We start from the raw sequence: 16,393 nt of genomic DNA, 5'->3' as shown, positions 1-16,393 counted from the left end.
TTTAAAACTATTTTGAGAAATATGCTTTTACCAACTCCAACTAAATTAGCCCCATAAATTCTGGCATAAATGGAATTATTGCTCATTCAGAGGCTTTACTTTGGAGATTAAATTTAAATACAGGCATTACTAGACAAGTTTTATCATATAACTGTACTAATGGAGGTTGTATCTAGACATACCCGTATCTGACCAATATATACTGGTTACAACCTAAAAAGAGTCACTAATTCTTAAAAAAAAAAAAAAAAAAAAAAAAAAAAAGGCAGCCTCTATGAAGATTATTACCTCATGCATGTATGGATCAACAAGGATTTCAAAAGGTCCTATTGCCAAGGAGATGTTAGAAGCTGCAGTTGGAATAGTCAGCATGTAATGAAAAGTCTTCTTTCTCATATCATGGGTATATACAGTTTCCACCAAATCTCCATTTGAAACAGCCACCATTGCAGCATCTACAGTATACTCAAGTTTCCAGGTACACAACTCAGAATATGAATCAACACAAGGAAACCAAAATCTAGGGAAGTTAGGATTGAGGGAAAAATGGTTAACAATTACACTTAACAATTATACTCTCTTTTTCACAGATGATTTTTCTCTCAAGTTCCAAACTATATTCTTAAATACTTTGAACGTTGCTACTGACTCCTACTATACACTAATTTTATAAAGCACTACAAGATTCTTTGCCATTACCTCCTGTTGAGCTATAAAGACTAGAAAACCTAATTACTAATCATTAGATGCTACTTCATATCGGTAAGCTCCTTTCAAGCACAAATCAAGTTTTAGAATTTTTCAAACTTAGAAGAATTCAAAGAAATTATTTGTATTTCCTACACTTTGAGATTAAACAGGAAATACAGTCTAACATTCAAAGATAGTTTTCTTACCTTGTAGAATTTTGATAACCACACGAAAAGACATGAGCTCCTCTTTCTGCCATGCTGCCCTCCATGTTGGGTACCACAAAATGAAGGCCTCCTTTTGGCTGGTCCAGAGAAAAGTTTATATGCACCTTCAGGACTTTTAACTCTGCAGCACCAAGACCAAAATTGGAGTAAATATATACAACTTAGATGAAAGTTATTTCAGAATAATCACTCAGTTTTGGACTCTCGGTCTTTCAAGATTATGTGTTTACTTCATTCTCAGGGGCCTCCAGGTCCACTTACAAAGCACAGCTCACAAGCTTACAAAACTGAGACCTCTTAAGCTTAACTTACAGGATATGAATTTATAAGAATCTTTATTAATTAATAAAAATCTCAAGTGGAGTTACATTTCATCTTCCAACTCCCCAACAGTAAAGAATCTTTATACACTTATTGTACCCTAACCATGATCTCCTTTGTACCTTGCTGAAATAATTTTCTAAAAAACTGCATGTAACAGGCACATTCTTAAAAGACATGTTATTGTCATTTGCAGTTTCTTAAAACCTCTTATTATAGTTAAAGCTTTTCCTGTAACTTAAGTGTCTTTGCTTTGGTTTAGTTTCACAGAAATCTCACCTATGAATAGACTGGCAAGAAAAGAAATTCAAGCACAGGGTGAAAATTATCCAACAAGTCTCACCATATTTTGGCATTCAAACTTTGAAAAGAAAAATTATACCTGTTTGAATATTTTCCCTTCTAGGCTTGCAAGTAAGACAACAGGAACTTAAACAAAAATTAAAATTAAAAAAAGTGTCTTTCCCATTAAGGTGTCTCTGACAACACCGCGTGAGTCAGCTTCATGATACAGTTGTTGTTATTCTCTCACAGGTCTCACAAATTCAGGGGAAAAACTAATAAAACCATGTAAGAAAACAATACAAGAAACTAATAAAATCCATGTAAGAAAATAATCAACTTCGGAGAGTGATTTATTAAAAGTTACTTGTTCCAGGATCTAGTATACCAGTTTATGAAGTAGTCTACTTTTCACTACCTAATCAACTTTAAAATGACCATTCTTCAAAGTGAGATGGGAAAAAATAAATATAGCTTTTTAAAAAAAGATGTATATAGACATACCCTTGTAAATTATTGCCTTTGTTGGATCATATATATTGTAAGCAGCTTCAAAGTTACAATTTAGCATCCAATATACTCCATTACACCCAATTCCTCTGTATACTTCTGGGCTCATGACCACCCAGGGGTTTGTTTGTAAAGAGTGTTAAGAAACCTTACAACCACTTCTCCATATTACCAAGAAGTGTGAAGTTATTTTTCAGACTTCAACTGGAAAGATATGGGTGAGTAAAAAGGAAACAGTAACCATCATTTCATAAAATAATGTAATGCTACTTCTATTTATTTAAATCTACTATCTTCCTATGCAAACTCGTGGCTAATAACTCTATGGCATCTTAAATTAAGCTTTCAGTATGGTCTCTTTACTTTACCATCAACATGTTTCCACAGCTCTGAGGGAACCTTAATGCAGAGTTCTCCATTTCCAGCATCTGGGTCCACAGCACTGACCGCGGCAGCATAGGCATTGGAAAAATAGTTGAGATTCCTCCTGTCAGAAATACCCAGTTAATTCTTAAAGTACATACTGAACTACAAAAAACAACTTTGGAAGTTATATGATTTCTATACTGAATTTCATGGTGCATGTTCAACCAAGTATTTTGTTTTGTTTTTAAAGGAGTGGAGGGAAAAACAAGGACTAAAGATTAGATATCAAAAACCAGAACTTAAAACTAGGCTCTTACAGAAGTGGTCTATGATCAAAAAGACTTAAGCAGTAACAATCCCAAATAAATTAAATGAGAAATGCTCAGTGTTCTTTTCTTCCCAATAAGAGTAATAGTTACATTTACTGGAATAGAAATTACAGATTCTTTTTTTGGAAAATTTTGGATTAAGTTTGTATGTTTATTCTAAAGATCTGTCTTGAAGATCTACCTCCTCATATATTGCAGTTTTGCTTTTATGTTGCTTTTCTAAATGTAGTAAGATTTTAGCTTGGCAACGGTATTTTCCCCCCTCTTAGCTTGATGGATAGGAATAGTTTTATTTTATGCACTTGTAAATATCACATAAAATATTAGGTGCTAGAGTTTTGGCCTTAATACACAAACACAGAAATATGTAGTATACTTTTTAGTCCCTAGAAACAATTTTTTTTAAGGGTTACCACCATTCATTTATTTAGGATGCAGACACAAATTTTTGTAATCAGGTTTGACCTGTTTAAGCTACTATACATTAGCTGCTAATTGACTGCACATTTCATTCCAAAGTCATACCATTACTTCAGTTATGACTTAGATTAACTGTTTTCTACTGAAATGAGCAGGAACACGTGTATGTCCACCATTAAAGTGGTTATGAGCAGGATGCTATCATCTTATTTAATGTGATTATGTTCAGATACTGCAGGATGACCAGTCAAGTTCAAAAATAACCCTGCTTTTGCATCTTTATGTGATAGCTTTTACACTTTTTCAAAATGGATTTTTAAACTGTGTACAACATGGGAGCAAAACTTTTCTTAATTCTAATCTTCTAGTACACAGAGTTCTTCAAAAGCTTGCACAACTCTATACCTGAAAAGAAAGTGTTTGAATTACTTAGCAACTTTTTTTCCAGAATTTAGGTACCACTGATGAATCCCACCACTGTGGGGGCAGAGCCACTATCAAGCATAAAGCTACCATAAACTCATAGAATAGTTTGGGTTGGAAGAGACCTTGAAAGGTCATCTAGTCCAACCCCCTCCTGCAATGAGCAGGGACATCTTCAACTAGATCAGGTTGCTCAGAGCACCATCTAACCTAGCCTTGAATGTTTCCAGGGATGGGGCATCTACCACCTCTCTGGGCAACCTCTTCCAGTGTTTCACCACCCTCATCATAAAATAGTTTCTTCCTGATATCTAGTCTGAATCTACCCTCTTTTAGTTTAAAACCATTAGCCCTTGTCCTATCGCAACAGGCCCTGCTAAAAAGCCTGTCTCCTCCTTTCTTATAAGCCCCCTTTAAGTATTGAAAGGTCGCAATAAGGTCTCTCCAGAGTCTTCTCTTCTCCAGGCTGAACAACCCCAACTCTCTCAGCCTTTCCTCATAGGAGAGGTATTCCACCCCTCTGATCATTTTTGTGGCCCTCCTCTGGACCCACTCCATGTCTTTCCTGTGCTAAGGACTCCAGAGCTGGACACAGTATTCCAGGTGGGGTCTCACCAGAGCAGAGCAGAGGGGCAGAATCACCTCCCTCGACCTGCTGGCCATGTTTCTCTTGATGCAGCCCTGGATACAGTTGGCCTTCTGGACTGCAAGTGCACACTGCCGGCTCAAGTCCAGCTTTTCATCCACCAGTATCCCCAAGTCCTTCCCCGCAGGACTGCTCTCCATCTCTTCATCCCCCAGCCTGTATTAATACTGGGGGTTGTCCTGACCCAGGTGCAGGATTACTGCACCACAATGGAGTAAATTAACTTTTTGCTGCGGACTCCACTCTTCCATGGAATCTGAAGTCCACACAAAGCAGACATGATCTCATTTCAGGATTTTACTTTCATCTAACCATTCTCTATTCACCACCCACACAGAAAACAGCATTCAACCCAAATTACAGTACCTTACTTGGAAGAATTAAGGGTAATTAACCATGCCAGCATCATCCTATATTTCTAGGTATGTCAAACACCATGCTGATATTCCTAGCCTTCCACATCTAAAAAACTTTGCTAAAACACTGAAATATATTGAGAACATATTTTCATGCAGTTCTTCATCTTTGGCAATAATAGTGCACAAATTCCCTGGCACCATTACCAAGACTGAGAATGTTAGGAGCAGTAAACTCGTCTACTTTGCTTGGAAGCTTCTGAAAATAGGACGTGAATAGTAAATGGGAGCATATGAGCATAGAAACACCCAAATCCCAAGTTTTAATACATAATCATTTTTTCCTTTTTCACAGCTGAAGTGTACCTAAAGATAGGATATAACGCCAGCAAGTTTTAAAAGCACAAGGTTGAATTTGTACACTGGAATATACTATAACTTCGGCTATGGTTCCAGAACAATTCAAACCAACTTAAACTCCAGCTGATGTGCTGTCTCTTAGTCTCAGCCACACATTCCTACGCCCTCACTCATTAAGGAGACTACTGTTCATCCGACCCTGCGGTGATGCAGCTGAAAGTGCCAAACGGAAAAAAAAAAAAGTCTTTTTTTGTGCAGACAGCTTTCAGTTGGTTTAGCTCCCTGATCTGACATACTGAGGGGTCAAAGAAGCGCTACTACTTAGGCACAGGAGACTGTCAATGGGATCATAACTACCCCAAACGATGTTGCTTTAAGCTGTCTTCAAATGACATCCTAGGAAGGCAAACAAATACCACTGGAAAAAACTCTTTTTAAAAAGACTGCATGACTAAAAACTATCTTAGTAATTAAAGAAACTAGCAACAGAAAACAACAGTAACATTCTGTTAGATTGTAAAGTCTCAAAGTTTTTAATTTTAATCTAAACTGGTTCTGAAAATTCACTATTACTGACAGGGGATCCCTTTCCAATACATCAGTGAGAATTTGTTCCAAGTTTGAGGATCGTGATGAGCTTGTGGTTACATTTTAAACATCAATGGGTTTTTAGACAGGAAAAGGTCATGATTTTATAGCAAGAAAGGTAGACTCCACAGGGCTTAACATTTTATGGAAAACAGTCTATTCTGATATTTCTATTTTTGTGAAGTGTTCCAATTCAAAGGGGTGATTCATTGTAAAAGGAATCCATTAAAGGCTTAGTACAACGGATTAATTTTTTCATAGGTTGAACTATTCTCAGTAAGCTGGATATGGCCATTTTAACAAAAACAGAGCACATGCCAAAAGTTACAGCCCAAGGAACAAAGATAAATTTTCCTAATGCTAAGTGCAGATTGACAATGAAAAAGTAACATGCATTCATGTTTTTTCCTAGTAGAGATACATTTTATTATCAGAATTCACCCAAAACACTGTTAATTACTGCCCAAGTGCATGCTTGTTGACTGACTGGAAACAAGCGATCCTGCAGAGACTTAGTCTTTAAAGCTACTCATTGATTCCAAATACCTCCATGTCAACTTTCCATAGCATCTCTCACTACTAGCTGCAGCAGTGCTACTTAACTGTTACACAGCCTGAACATATAGTCTATAAACCACTTTCTTCCTACAGTACTTAACATCAACTTGGCAAAATAAGTTCTTTGATCCACATGTAATTCATTACTCTTCATTACCTGTAACTCATTTACTATTCTACTTTGCTTCCCAGATACAATTAGCACTTGGTTTTGGAGTCCAACCCCAAAATATATGATATAGCATATATTATATATAGCTTATTTTATACATATAATATGTATGCATATAGGCAATTTATTAATAATGCAACGATTTGAATCTTTGGCACACTGAAAAACCTCATTTTCATTCTTGTCCAAGGTTAAGGGCTTTGCCATCTCTTTCTTCAAAAGTTCTCTACACCTCTGTTTATTTCTAACAAAGTCTATCATGGATTTACAACTAGATAAGCATCATACCAGTGGAAATGAAGGCTATTTATTGCAGCAAAACAACACATGCTCAGTCCACCAGTAATTTTTCTATTTTGTGCATAGGCTAAAGGCTTGATCACTGACTTCTCAGAAGAAAGAATATTGCAAGACATGCCCCAAAGGCTACCACATTGCGCTCTCTCACAGCTTACTGCTGCTTGTAACTAAAGCAACAGTGAAGTTGGAGGATATCAAAACATCTTCATATTTTTAATGTTTAAAAACTACAGGCTTCAAGTTAAAAAAAAAAAAAAAAAAAAGAAAAAAGCTGAACTAGTGAATGAACAGGTATACACTGCCAAAGGTTAAAATTACACTGAATAGAGTACCTATGCACAGGAAAGCATTATGTGCACATTAGCTAGCTATACAAAAACATATCTTCCTTTACACAGAAGTAATAATAAAATGCAATAGCTTCTCAACCCTGCACCATAGTTATCACACAAACATGTGAAGCACATAACCAGGCAACAGCAGGATCATCACAAACTTCACTTATCACAGATCAAACCACTGCACCAAAACTTCAAACTTTTGCTGCGGCTATTTAACAGTTTACAATCTTACCCATAGGATCAAGAAAACAGAGATCTCCTTTGCCCGTTTTAACATAAAAGGGGCTGAGATACAAGCAGTTGTCTCAGTAGTCAGAATATATGCTGTGGGATTTCTGCATACTATAGCCCAGAAAAATAAATCCCACTTCCCTTATATTGACAGAATCAAGAAAGCAACACTTGACAAGGAAAAGAGGGAAGGTGAGGAGGACAGAGGCAGCTGTAACACTCAACAACAGCAGCCCTAAGACAAGACCCAAACAGACATCCTCCAACACTATTTGCAGTCTTTGCAAGATTTCAAACTCTTCCTTAAAAGTATGAGCAAAATGGGATTCTCTGCCACCTTGTGTACACATGGTAAAACTATGTGAATTGTTTTATACCTTACAGCACCGTTCAGATGTTTGCTCAGTCAGGGAGGAAGCGACTGCGTTATGTAAGTTCATCCATCTATTCTGATATGAAAAAGCTATGATGTTCTAAAGCCTCAGGAGGAAATTGCAAGATGGAAGACTGACTTTATTTTTAGATAAAACTTCAAAAGTTTTCAGTTGTTACCTGAAATTATGGTTTGGGACTGACAGATAAACTGGCAATGGCATCAAAGCTGAAAATATATTTAATGCACTATTTAAAGGTTTCTAACATTTCTTACAAAATTCACCAATTTTTAATTACCTCTTTAGTGAGGGTTTTTTTTGTCGTTCAGCAGAAGTGACAATATACAAGACCAAAAAAAATTGTTTCACCTTCTGCAACACTGAAAATGTGAAATGACAGAGACCACATGTCAATGATTTTTTCATCAATAGATGATAAAACCCAAAAGTACTTGAACTGAAAACAAGCTGAATGTTCAAATTCAGAACACAAAGAGCTGATCTGACAGAAGATCTCAGCCAAGAAGTAGCAGAGAACATCATGGTGAGACAGAAACAATTTCAGCTGGCGCTACTTGTATTTCCTAGATAAAGCTCTCTTTTATCTTGACTTTCTCAACCCTCTTTTAACTATGTTTTCTTGCATGCCAAAATTTGCACAACATAAACAATTAACCACTTCACTTCACTTGACCTTCACCTCATATCAGCAAACATAACCTCTCAAGTCACAGATGCTGTAGCAAGTCTTCCCAAAGAAATAACTATAGTGGCTTTAGATACAGAATTTTCCATTTTTAATTGAATTCTGTTGCTAACTAAGGGAGTAAGAAGTCTTTAAAATATTTTAACTTTTATATAAAAGGTACGAAAGAGTCCATTAACAAGTTTTTCTACATACTTTATGTTTTCTTTTAGAAATCAACATTTAAGAAAACCAAAAACATTATCAAAAGAAAGAAAGTGTGTGTATATAAAACCTTAAAACTTGAACTTATTTTTTATTTGCTACACACCACAGGAAAGAGTAAAGATATAAACCAAATTATTGTAAATAAACAGGTTGCCAAGAACCATCTTCATTTCACATTTACTAGTTCAATAGACTACTGAAGAAAACCGTGCAGAAGGTAACTATCCCTGTAACGTTAGAAACAAAACCTGATGACTAATCTGTGTCCTGTTCAAAATCATTGATATACCTAGCTCAGCTGCAAGGGTGCAAAGGACATCATCACTAAACTTGCCATAACAAACCAGAACTTGGAAGAGATGTCCAGATGATTATATATAGACTACTACAAGCCAGTACTGTTTCTAGAAGCAGTTCTTTGTAAAGAAGAGCAGATGAAACCTGCTGATGAGTATTTTTTTTTTTTTAGGTACTAATTCTAGAGTTTTCCATTTTCTAGCATTTCTGTTTGTAATCCTGCCTTAAGAGCTGAGACACTGTATTTAAAACTTAGCTACCATCATGCTCAATACCCAATTGTGACCAGGTATTTCAACGGAAAAAATACACATCCCATCTACTACTTTGTAACCCAGGTAGCCTTTGACTTCTGAGATATAGAAAGGAGGCATACTAGTTTTTCGTTAAGAATATCTGGTGACCTCTGTCTTTCATAACTATGAATAACACAGGAGTTATGCAATACAGAGACTTTCTATGAAGTTCGAACAGCAATGTGAAAACCTGCAGCAGTGAAAACCACAGGCCACTGTAGCCCTGTGTGAGACAGTATTTCACTTGCATGTATTGTCCTCAAATTTTGTTCACTGTTTTTAAACAGGATAATATGAAAAAAAGGATGATGTTCCATTATACCACTAGGACGCTAAACAAAGAAACTCACTTTCTCCACAAAATGATAGTTATCTCTCCTATCCCTTTCTTAATATAATGGAGTGCTCACTCTGATCATTTTAAATGCTGCTCCTTTCTGACATCTTCCAGAACTTATTCAGGATTCAGTAATTACAGAATCACAGAATGGTTGAGGTTGGAAGGGACTTCTGGAAGTCATCTGGTCCAATCCCTCTGCTCAAGCAGGGCCACCTAGAGCCAGTTGCCCAAGAGCATGTCCAGATGGCTTTTGAGTATCTCCAAGGATGGAGACTCCACAACCTGTCTGGGCAAATTGTCCCAGCGCTCAGTCACCCTCACAGTAAAAAAGTGTTTCCTGATGTTCAGAGGGAACCTCCTGTGTTTCAGTTTGTGCCCATTGCCTCTGGTCCTGTCAGTGGACACAAGTTAAAATACATGAAATTCCATCTGAATACAAGAAAATGTTTTTCTACTGTGAGGGTCATCAAACACTGGAGAAGGTTGCCCAGAGAGATTGCAGATTTTCCATCCTTGGAGATACTCAAAACCCAACTGGACACAGCCCTGTGCAACCTGCTCTAGCTGACCCTGCTTGAGCAGGGGGGTTGGACTAAGTGATCTCTGTAAGTCCTTTCCAACCTAAAGGACTCTGTGATTTCATATCAGTCACTGTTAAACATGTACAACACTTTCACTAGAAGTTCTTTAACAATTCAGGAAACTGTCAATTCAACCAAGCCAGCCAAAAGAAGGTGTGAGAAAACGAACACAAACACAAGTTTCAGTAAAATCAAAAGAGAATACTTAGTGAAAACATTTCCCATGGTGCTTCCCTCACCAAAAAACAAACAGATATGAGATTTTTACCAGTCTCTTCCTGTATCATTTCCCCAAAACGTGTGGGAAGCTACATGTTTTTAAACTTGCTCTTCAATATCAGATGGTGAATAAATTTGAAACTTTTCCTTTCAAATTTCAAAGTGAGTTTAGATAACATTCTAGGACTTATACTCTCCCCTATGACGCTAATAAATAATGAAAGTTTGATTCCTTAGGAAAGACCAAAAGCTTTACTTGCTAGCTCTTCAGAACAACTAGAATCCCCCCAATGAGGATTCTGAATTTTTGACTTACCGAGCAATAGCAACAACAACAAAAAAAAATCAAGTCACAAAACAGATCGGAATTACAGAATTAATAGACTCAAGTGGTTCAGTACCAGGACTCAAACAAAATTTCAGAACTCTGATATCCACTTCAGTGTCCTATATAAATGAACATTGTATTTGCAAACTGAATTATTGAAACTCTTGCATAAGTGATGCATAAAGGAATATAGAGTGTTTGCTATGAACAAACAGTTAAAACTCAAGGATGTGTAACTTAGGATAAAAAGTAGCGCTTGAATCTCAGTAACTGAACAACAGAAGTTCTCTTTAATACTCTAGTTTTCAGACAACAGTCAGAGAAGTTAAGTCAGGTTTAACCTGAAAACTGAGATGGGCTAAGAAACATCTCAACAGCTCTAGTCGTTAAGGCAATGGGTAGACAACCTCTTATAGATCTGGCTACGTCATTTGAGAATGCCACTGTTCTCACAAATCTAACGAGCAGGGCTGTATGAACTCTCTTGCAGTTTGCTTCAGAATAAGTCTAGCTAGTTCCTATCTGCCTTCATCAGCTACGTGAGTTAACCAAGGTGATATCACCTCTGAAGCTGCTTACTGAGCCCTCTCCATCTTTTCAGCTAGCAAATCTCTCAGAGCAATCAGTGTCCAAGGGGACACAACAAATACCTGAAGGACAGTAATAAGCATATTAATTTAGTAGTCCAATAGTTAACTTGATACAGTCACGTGATTTGCCTTATTCCTATTATTTGTTTCAAAGTAATAAGCTAATTATATAAGGCTATCTAGACATATTTAATAAAATCAGAAACAATTCTTACAAAATCTTATTAGGAAAATGGGAAATATTCCCAAGAACTTTGATGCCCTATGAATATTCTTAGGTTTAAAAACAGGAAGGAACAAAAATGATCATCCAATCTGACATTACGTATCATAAAAATCAGGACAATTTTTGCAGGACACATTATCAGAACGTAATAGTTTTGGTCTACATAATATTATACTGATGTAACCAAACTGATTTAACCAATTGTGCTGGAGTAAAAAACAAACAAAAAAACCCCCCACAAAACCCAAAACTAAGGGCAATCCTCTCACGTGGAACTCTCATATGAACGTAGTTGCACCACTGTAAAATGTTCTCTACAAGAGAACAAAATAAAAACAAATAATAAAATTTAATTAAATAATTTGGTTTTAACAAATAACAAATAAACAAAATGCTATTGCCACAATAATGTAACCAAATTTTCGTTAAATAAATGAGAGTAAAAGTTGGGCATAGATAAACCTGAGGTCCATCAAAGATAAAATATTTTAGCCAGAGATACTTTCTTACCAGGGAAAAAACACATGAGAAGGACAGTTTCCTAAAGCTCTGAGAATACTACTGGCATTCACCACTTTTTTCTCCATAAAGTACTTTTTAAAAAGTTTCTGATACTTTTACAAAACAATACAAAGAAATGTTAGTAAAAGAAATTCTAAAGAAGAATAGCATAAGAGTCAAAATTATTGCCAAAAATACTTTCCCAAAATTAAGTCACCATGCCAAAAGTTACCATTAGGAAATCACCAGGTAAAACTTGCCAGTACAATAAAACAGGTCATGCTTAACAGCAACAGAAAACACTACATCTGCAGAGCTTTAAACACATCACTTACTGCTTTGACTCATGGTGACAAACCTCCAGCGTTGGATCATTGTAGATGAAAGCTGCTTCTAAATCGTTGACTCTTACTCTGTAAATCCGGCACTGTTTACTGTTCAGTTTGATTCTATTCAGGTTTGCAACTGTGGGAAATATTGTCAGTTCCACATAACCCTATGAAAACACAAATCAAAACCTTCTATAAAATCTTTACCAACTCACAAAGTAGAGATATATAAAAACAATTCTTATTAATGCATTTCAAAGGAAAATCGTAGGTAAAAAAAGTTACTTTTTTATTTAAAAAGGAAATTGGTTTGCCCTTTTAGATGTCTAGAATACATTTTCTTTCATACCATTTAACAGGTGAATTTTGCCAGCTGTGAAATAAAACAAAACAAAAACTTTCAACATGACTGACAATTATGCTTGTTTTACTGGAAATGATCTGCCTCTGTTGACTAGATTTCAAGTTACTAGCATCACTATATTTTTCATCACTATGTTTTAGGTTTTGGTATCTGAGCTTCAGACAATGACTTTTAAAACCTAAGCAGAATCCATTTAGGCAGATATCTAAATTCACAAAAAGCCTCAATGACTTCAGGCCTGAAATCATGAAAGTCTCTTCAAAGCCCCAGTGAACTCACATATAAGCTAGAAAACTCTATAACCCTATCCCTAACATCAGCTAACACTGTGTTGAACATCAATTTTGAATTGCAAATTGCTTTGTGATATTATTTACAATGCAGTGACCTTCTTTTAGAAAGCTTTTCCTTACAGAGATTGAAGTGTTCACAGTTACAAGGTATTTTATTTGACACATCTCAAGGAATGACAGACTTATGAAAGGCATCAGATTAGAAAGTATAAAATATAAAGAAGCTGGACAACATAATTAGCTTGTGTGTGCAGTTGTTTCCTCTAAAAGCATGAAGAAAACCCAGACTTTTAATTTCTACTTTCACATTTTATTAAAAAATACTTACTACAACAGATTTTCTCTGAAAATTTATGTTGTTGATACAAACTACCTGGTGAGTTGTGCTGGAAAAAAAAAATAATAATTTAAAATAAGTAAGGTTTTGCACAAATACCAGCATTTAAAATAATATTTTAACCCAGTTTTAAAAAAATAGAGCTCATACAGGATGTATGTACAGATAGATAAATATTGCATATAGCATATACTTATATAAGAAGAATTCATGATTGTCTAAATCTCTTACATGGTCCAAAACAAATAATGAATAGAAGTTGCACACAAGGTCAGAAAAGTTCCAATAAAATCAAATATAGTATCATACCAGTAGGAATATTGCTAGTAATACAGGAAGATAACAACATTGCTTTTGAACATTATGTAACAGTATGTAAAAATATAGTATTACTAATGGCATAGAATCAACTTCTAACACTTTAGTGATGTGCAGTATTAGAACGGCATGCAGCCATAATACTTGCAATCAGAGACCTGTGGAAAATTTACCTGGTGAGTTGACTCTCACACATAATTTACGTAAGCAGGTACTACACGTGAAAAAAGATATAGTATATGCTTTTACAATTAGTATGTCATAAGAATTTATTATTTTAAATAATGGTTATATATTAATCAAGATAGGTAATTTAAACAAATCAAATGCATTTGCTTAAATTTTGAATGACATATTAGAACTCCTGGCAAATAAAACTCTGATTTAAAAAATGGAATAAAATAATAATTCCAACTTTTTTAAAACTCTAGAAGTTATTTCTATATTTTTTCTGTAGTAGGTGGCATCTTCACCACACTGCACAGTAGTGCCACTCATGACTCAAAATACAACCTTGTAATAATTCAGCTTTTATGCCACATCACGTTATATGCACATACTCATCTACCCTGTGCATTAAAAAGTGACTTTGCTTCAGTTGAGCAAGTTCAATAAAAATTCCTACAAGAGAACGATTACATCTAGTATCCAATGATGGATTCAGACATTACCTACACATTAAAATGTATATGATAACAACAGTGATTCTATTTAGAAATACATTTGTTTTACAGATTTATAAAGAAATCAAGGAGGTATAAACAGAAATACATAAAGATCCACTGAAATCCACAACCAACTGCTTTACAGCTTGGTTACAACCAAAATAATGAATGTGTGAAAATGACAATTTGCTTAACAAAGCTGCTTGCTGCAAATGCAAGCATTTTTTTATATATAAAAAAGCCCTTAAGTCAAAAGGGTTTGACACAGCGGTAAGAATGAAACATGGTAGCATGGTCTGTAGTGCTGATATTGTGTGGAGAGATCTCCAAGGTTTGAAGAGCACAATGTAAATATCTTTATAAGATGAGACTGCATGGTTGACAGACTCACTGTCGATGCATGACTCCAGTTACACAATAAAACATACACCTACAACACACATTTTCTGAATGGAAGCTACACCATAAGCAATAGTTCCAACCTTCTCAGGTAAATAATTACTGATCAGCCTGTGGACTGTTTCAAATGTGCATTGGTCTCAAGTATAGCAACGTTAAAAAACATGGATACTTATAATTTATATGGCCTTGGGCTCTCAAATCCTTTGTCTCCTTTCTTCCTATTCATCCTGAACAGCAGCACTAAACACACACTGCTGACCGTCAGACTGGCATCAACATCATCCTCGCTCGATGGGTCCTTCTATTTTTCCCTGTGTCAGGTCGTATTTGATCACTCATCTCCCCAGGGGATCTGTGACTCCCAACAGTCAGGCATCTTCGGCTCGAATGAGCACCATAGTTATAGCACAAACAACATGCAGTCTTTCTACATAACCTTTTATGAGTGCAGCACACAACCCCTCTCTCCACTGGGGGTACGATACCAGTTCAGAGGCGCTGCGTGCTTCCTTTCCGCAGAAGCCACGTAAATCAACCGGCTCAACGGGCAGTGGAAGTGGGAGCTACCGAATCAGGAATGCCGCGGCCCGGGGGCGGCTGGACAGGCACGGCCGAGGGGTCCCCGCTCCTGGGACAGCCGGCTGGGGCAGCACCGTCCGCTGACAGGCGGGAGAGGCGGTGCCGGGGGGCGAGTGGGCCGGGAAGGGGAGCGCAGGCGGCGCCGCAGAGCCCCCCCGCGGCCCGGCCTTATCGTCGGTGCGGACGCGGGCGCTGCTCCGGGCGGCGGCTGGGCTGGGGGCTCCCGCGGCTCGTTCTCGTCCGGGGCAGTCGGCTGGGGCCGGCCGGCATGGAGGGCAGGGGCGGCCCACCGGCACGGCGCGGGCTCTCCAGGCCGCGCGAGGCTCCCCCTCAGCAGCACGCCCGCCGGGCCCCGCCAACGCTCTCCCCCTCAGCAGCGGCCGCCATTTTGTTAGTAACCTTTGGCCCCGGCAGTTGAAAGGTCACAGCCGGTTTAACGGCGCTTTATTTCTTTAAGGTTAGAAAGTCTTTTGGAACCTTGTTTTTCAGAAGGGTGGTGTACCGGTGTCAGAGGCCGCCATCGGCAAAAAAAAAAAAAAAGAAGAAAATAAAACCCAAAAAATAATGCAACGAACGTATACGGGACCAGGTCATGTCCTCGTGCGCATGCGCCCTGCGGGCCTCCAGCGCAGCAGCACGCAGGCGCGCAGGGCACGGAGGCGGTGACTCGCGCATGCGCACGCCTTGCCCAGGGCGGGGGCGGCGGGAAGGCGGCGTTGGCGTTGCAGGGTGCGCGGCCCCGCCCCTGCGCGCCCCGGGGAGCGCGTTCCTTGCCGCGTGCCACTGGAGCGAGAAACCTTGAGCGGCGCGTAAGGCTCGGGTCCCTGCCGTAACTGGTTGGTTCGGACTTACAGACTGGGATTTATTTCAAGTCCAGTAGCGCCCTGAGCTCTTCCCTGCTGTGGGGCTCCCCTCGGACAGGGGCACACCCGCCCCAGCGTCGGCTGCAACACGCTGCCACCACGATGGCGGCTGTGCTTCCACAGCCAGCGAGCTGGGGTCAGCGTGGGGCTGTTAGGCTGCGGCGAAGGGGGCCGTAACATGCCCAGCTGCCGCTGCTAAACCCACCGGGGGCCTTCAGTCAGGTCTCCGGCTGTGCCCACTACTGATGGCTTACACACGCGTGAGCCTCTTCACTACCTGCATTTGCACTAGTAAAGCTCCAGTGACTGACAAACACTTAAATCTACTTGAATGCACAAACTAAGTATACCTGAACTTAGGCAGGGGCCAGACTCAAGGGCATACCCAACACAGACTCACAGGAAGATACTAAAACACATCAGTCTTCACCTTTGAATCAAAAAAGGATTTAAAACAG

At 38.2% G+C, this 16,393-nt stretch overlaps 1 protein-coding gene across 1 annotated transcript in view; it reads right to left on the bottom strand.

Moving 5' to 3' along the window:
* The window catches only part of TAF2 (TATA-box binding protein associated factor 2), a 65,804-nt gene extending 50,433 nt beyond the window's left edge, over window positions 1-15,371 (bottom strand). Inside the window, exons 1-6 of the mRNA XM_050892930.1 lie at window positions 14,667-15,371; window positions 13,100-13,154; window positions 12,121-12,281; window positions 2,399-2,517; window positions 897-1,038; window positions 289-520 (exon numbers count right to left, since the gene is read on the bottom strand). Of these exons, the coding sequence (XP_050748887.1) occupies window positions 289-520; window positions 897-1,038; window positions 2,399-2,517; window positions 12,121-12,281; window positions 13,100-13,154; window positions 14,667-14,719 (762 nt within the window). The 5' untranslated portion in view covers window positions 14,720-15,371. The remainder of the gene's footprint in view (window positions 1-288; window positions 521-896; window positions 1,039-2,398; window positions 2,518-12,120; window positions 12,282-13,099; window positions 13,155-14,666) is intronic.
* Window positions 15,372-16,393: the final 1,022 nt, after the last annotated feature.

The sequence above is a fragment of the Gymnogyps californianus genome, chromosome 2 (assembly GCF_018139145.2).
Source record: "Gymnogyps californianus isolate 813 chromosome 2, ASM1813914v2, whole genome shotgun sequence".
Lineage (NCBI taxonomy): Eukaryota > Metazoa > Chordata > Aves > Accipitriformes > Cathartidae > Gymnogyps > Gymnogyps californianus.
The sequence above is the reverse complement of the archived record's forward strand: the minus strand, read 5'-3'. Positions and strand labels throughout refer to the sequence as shown.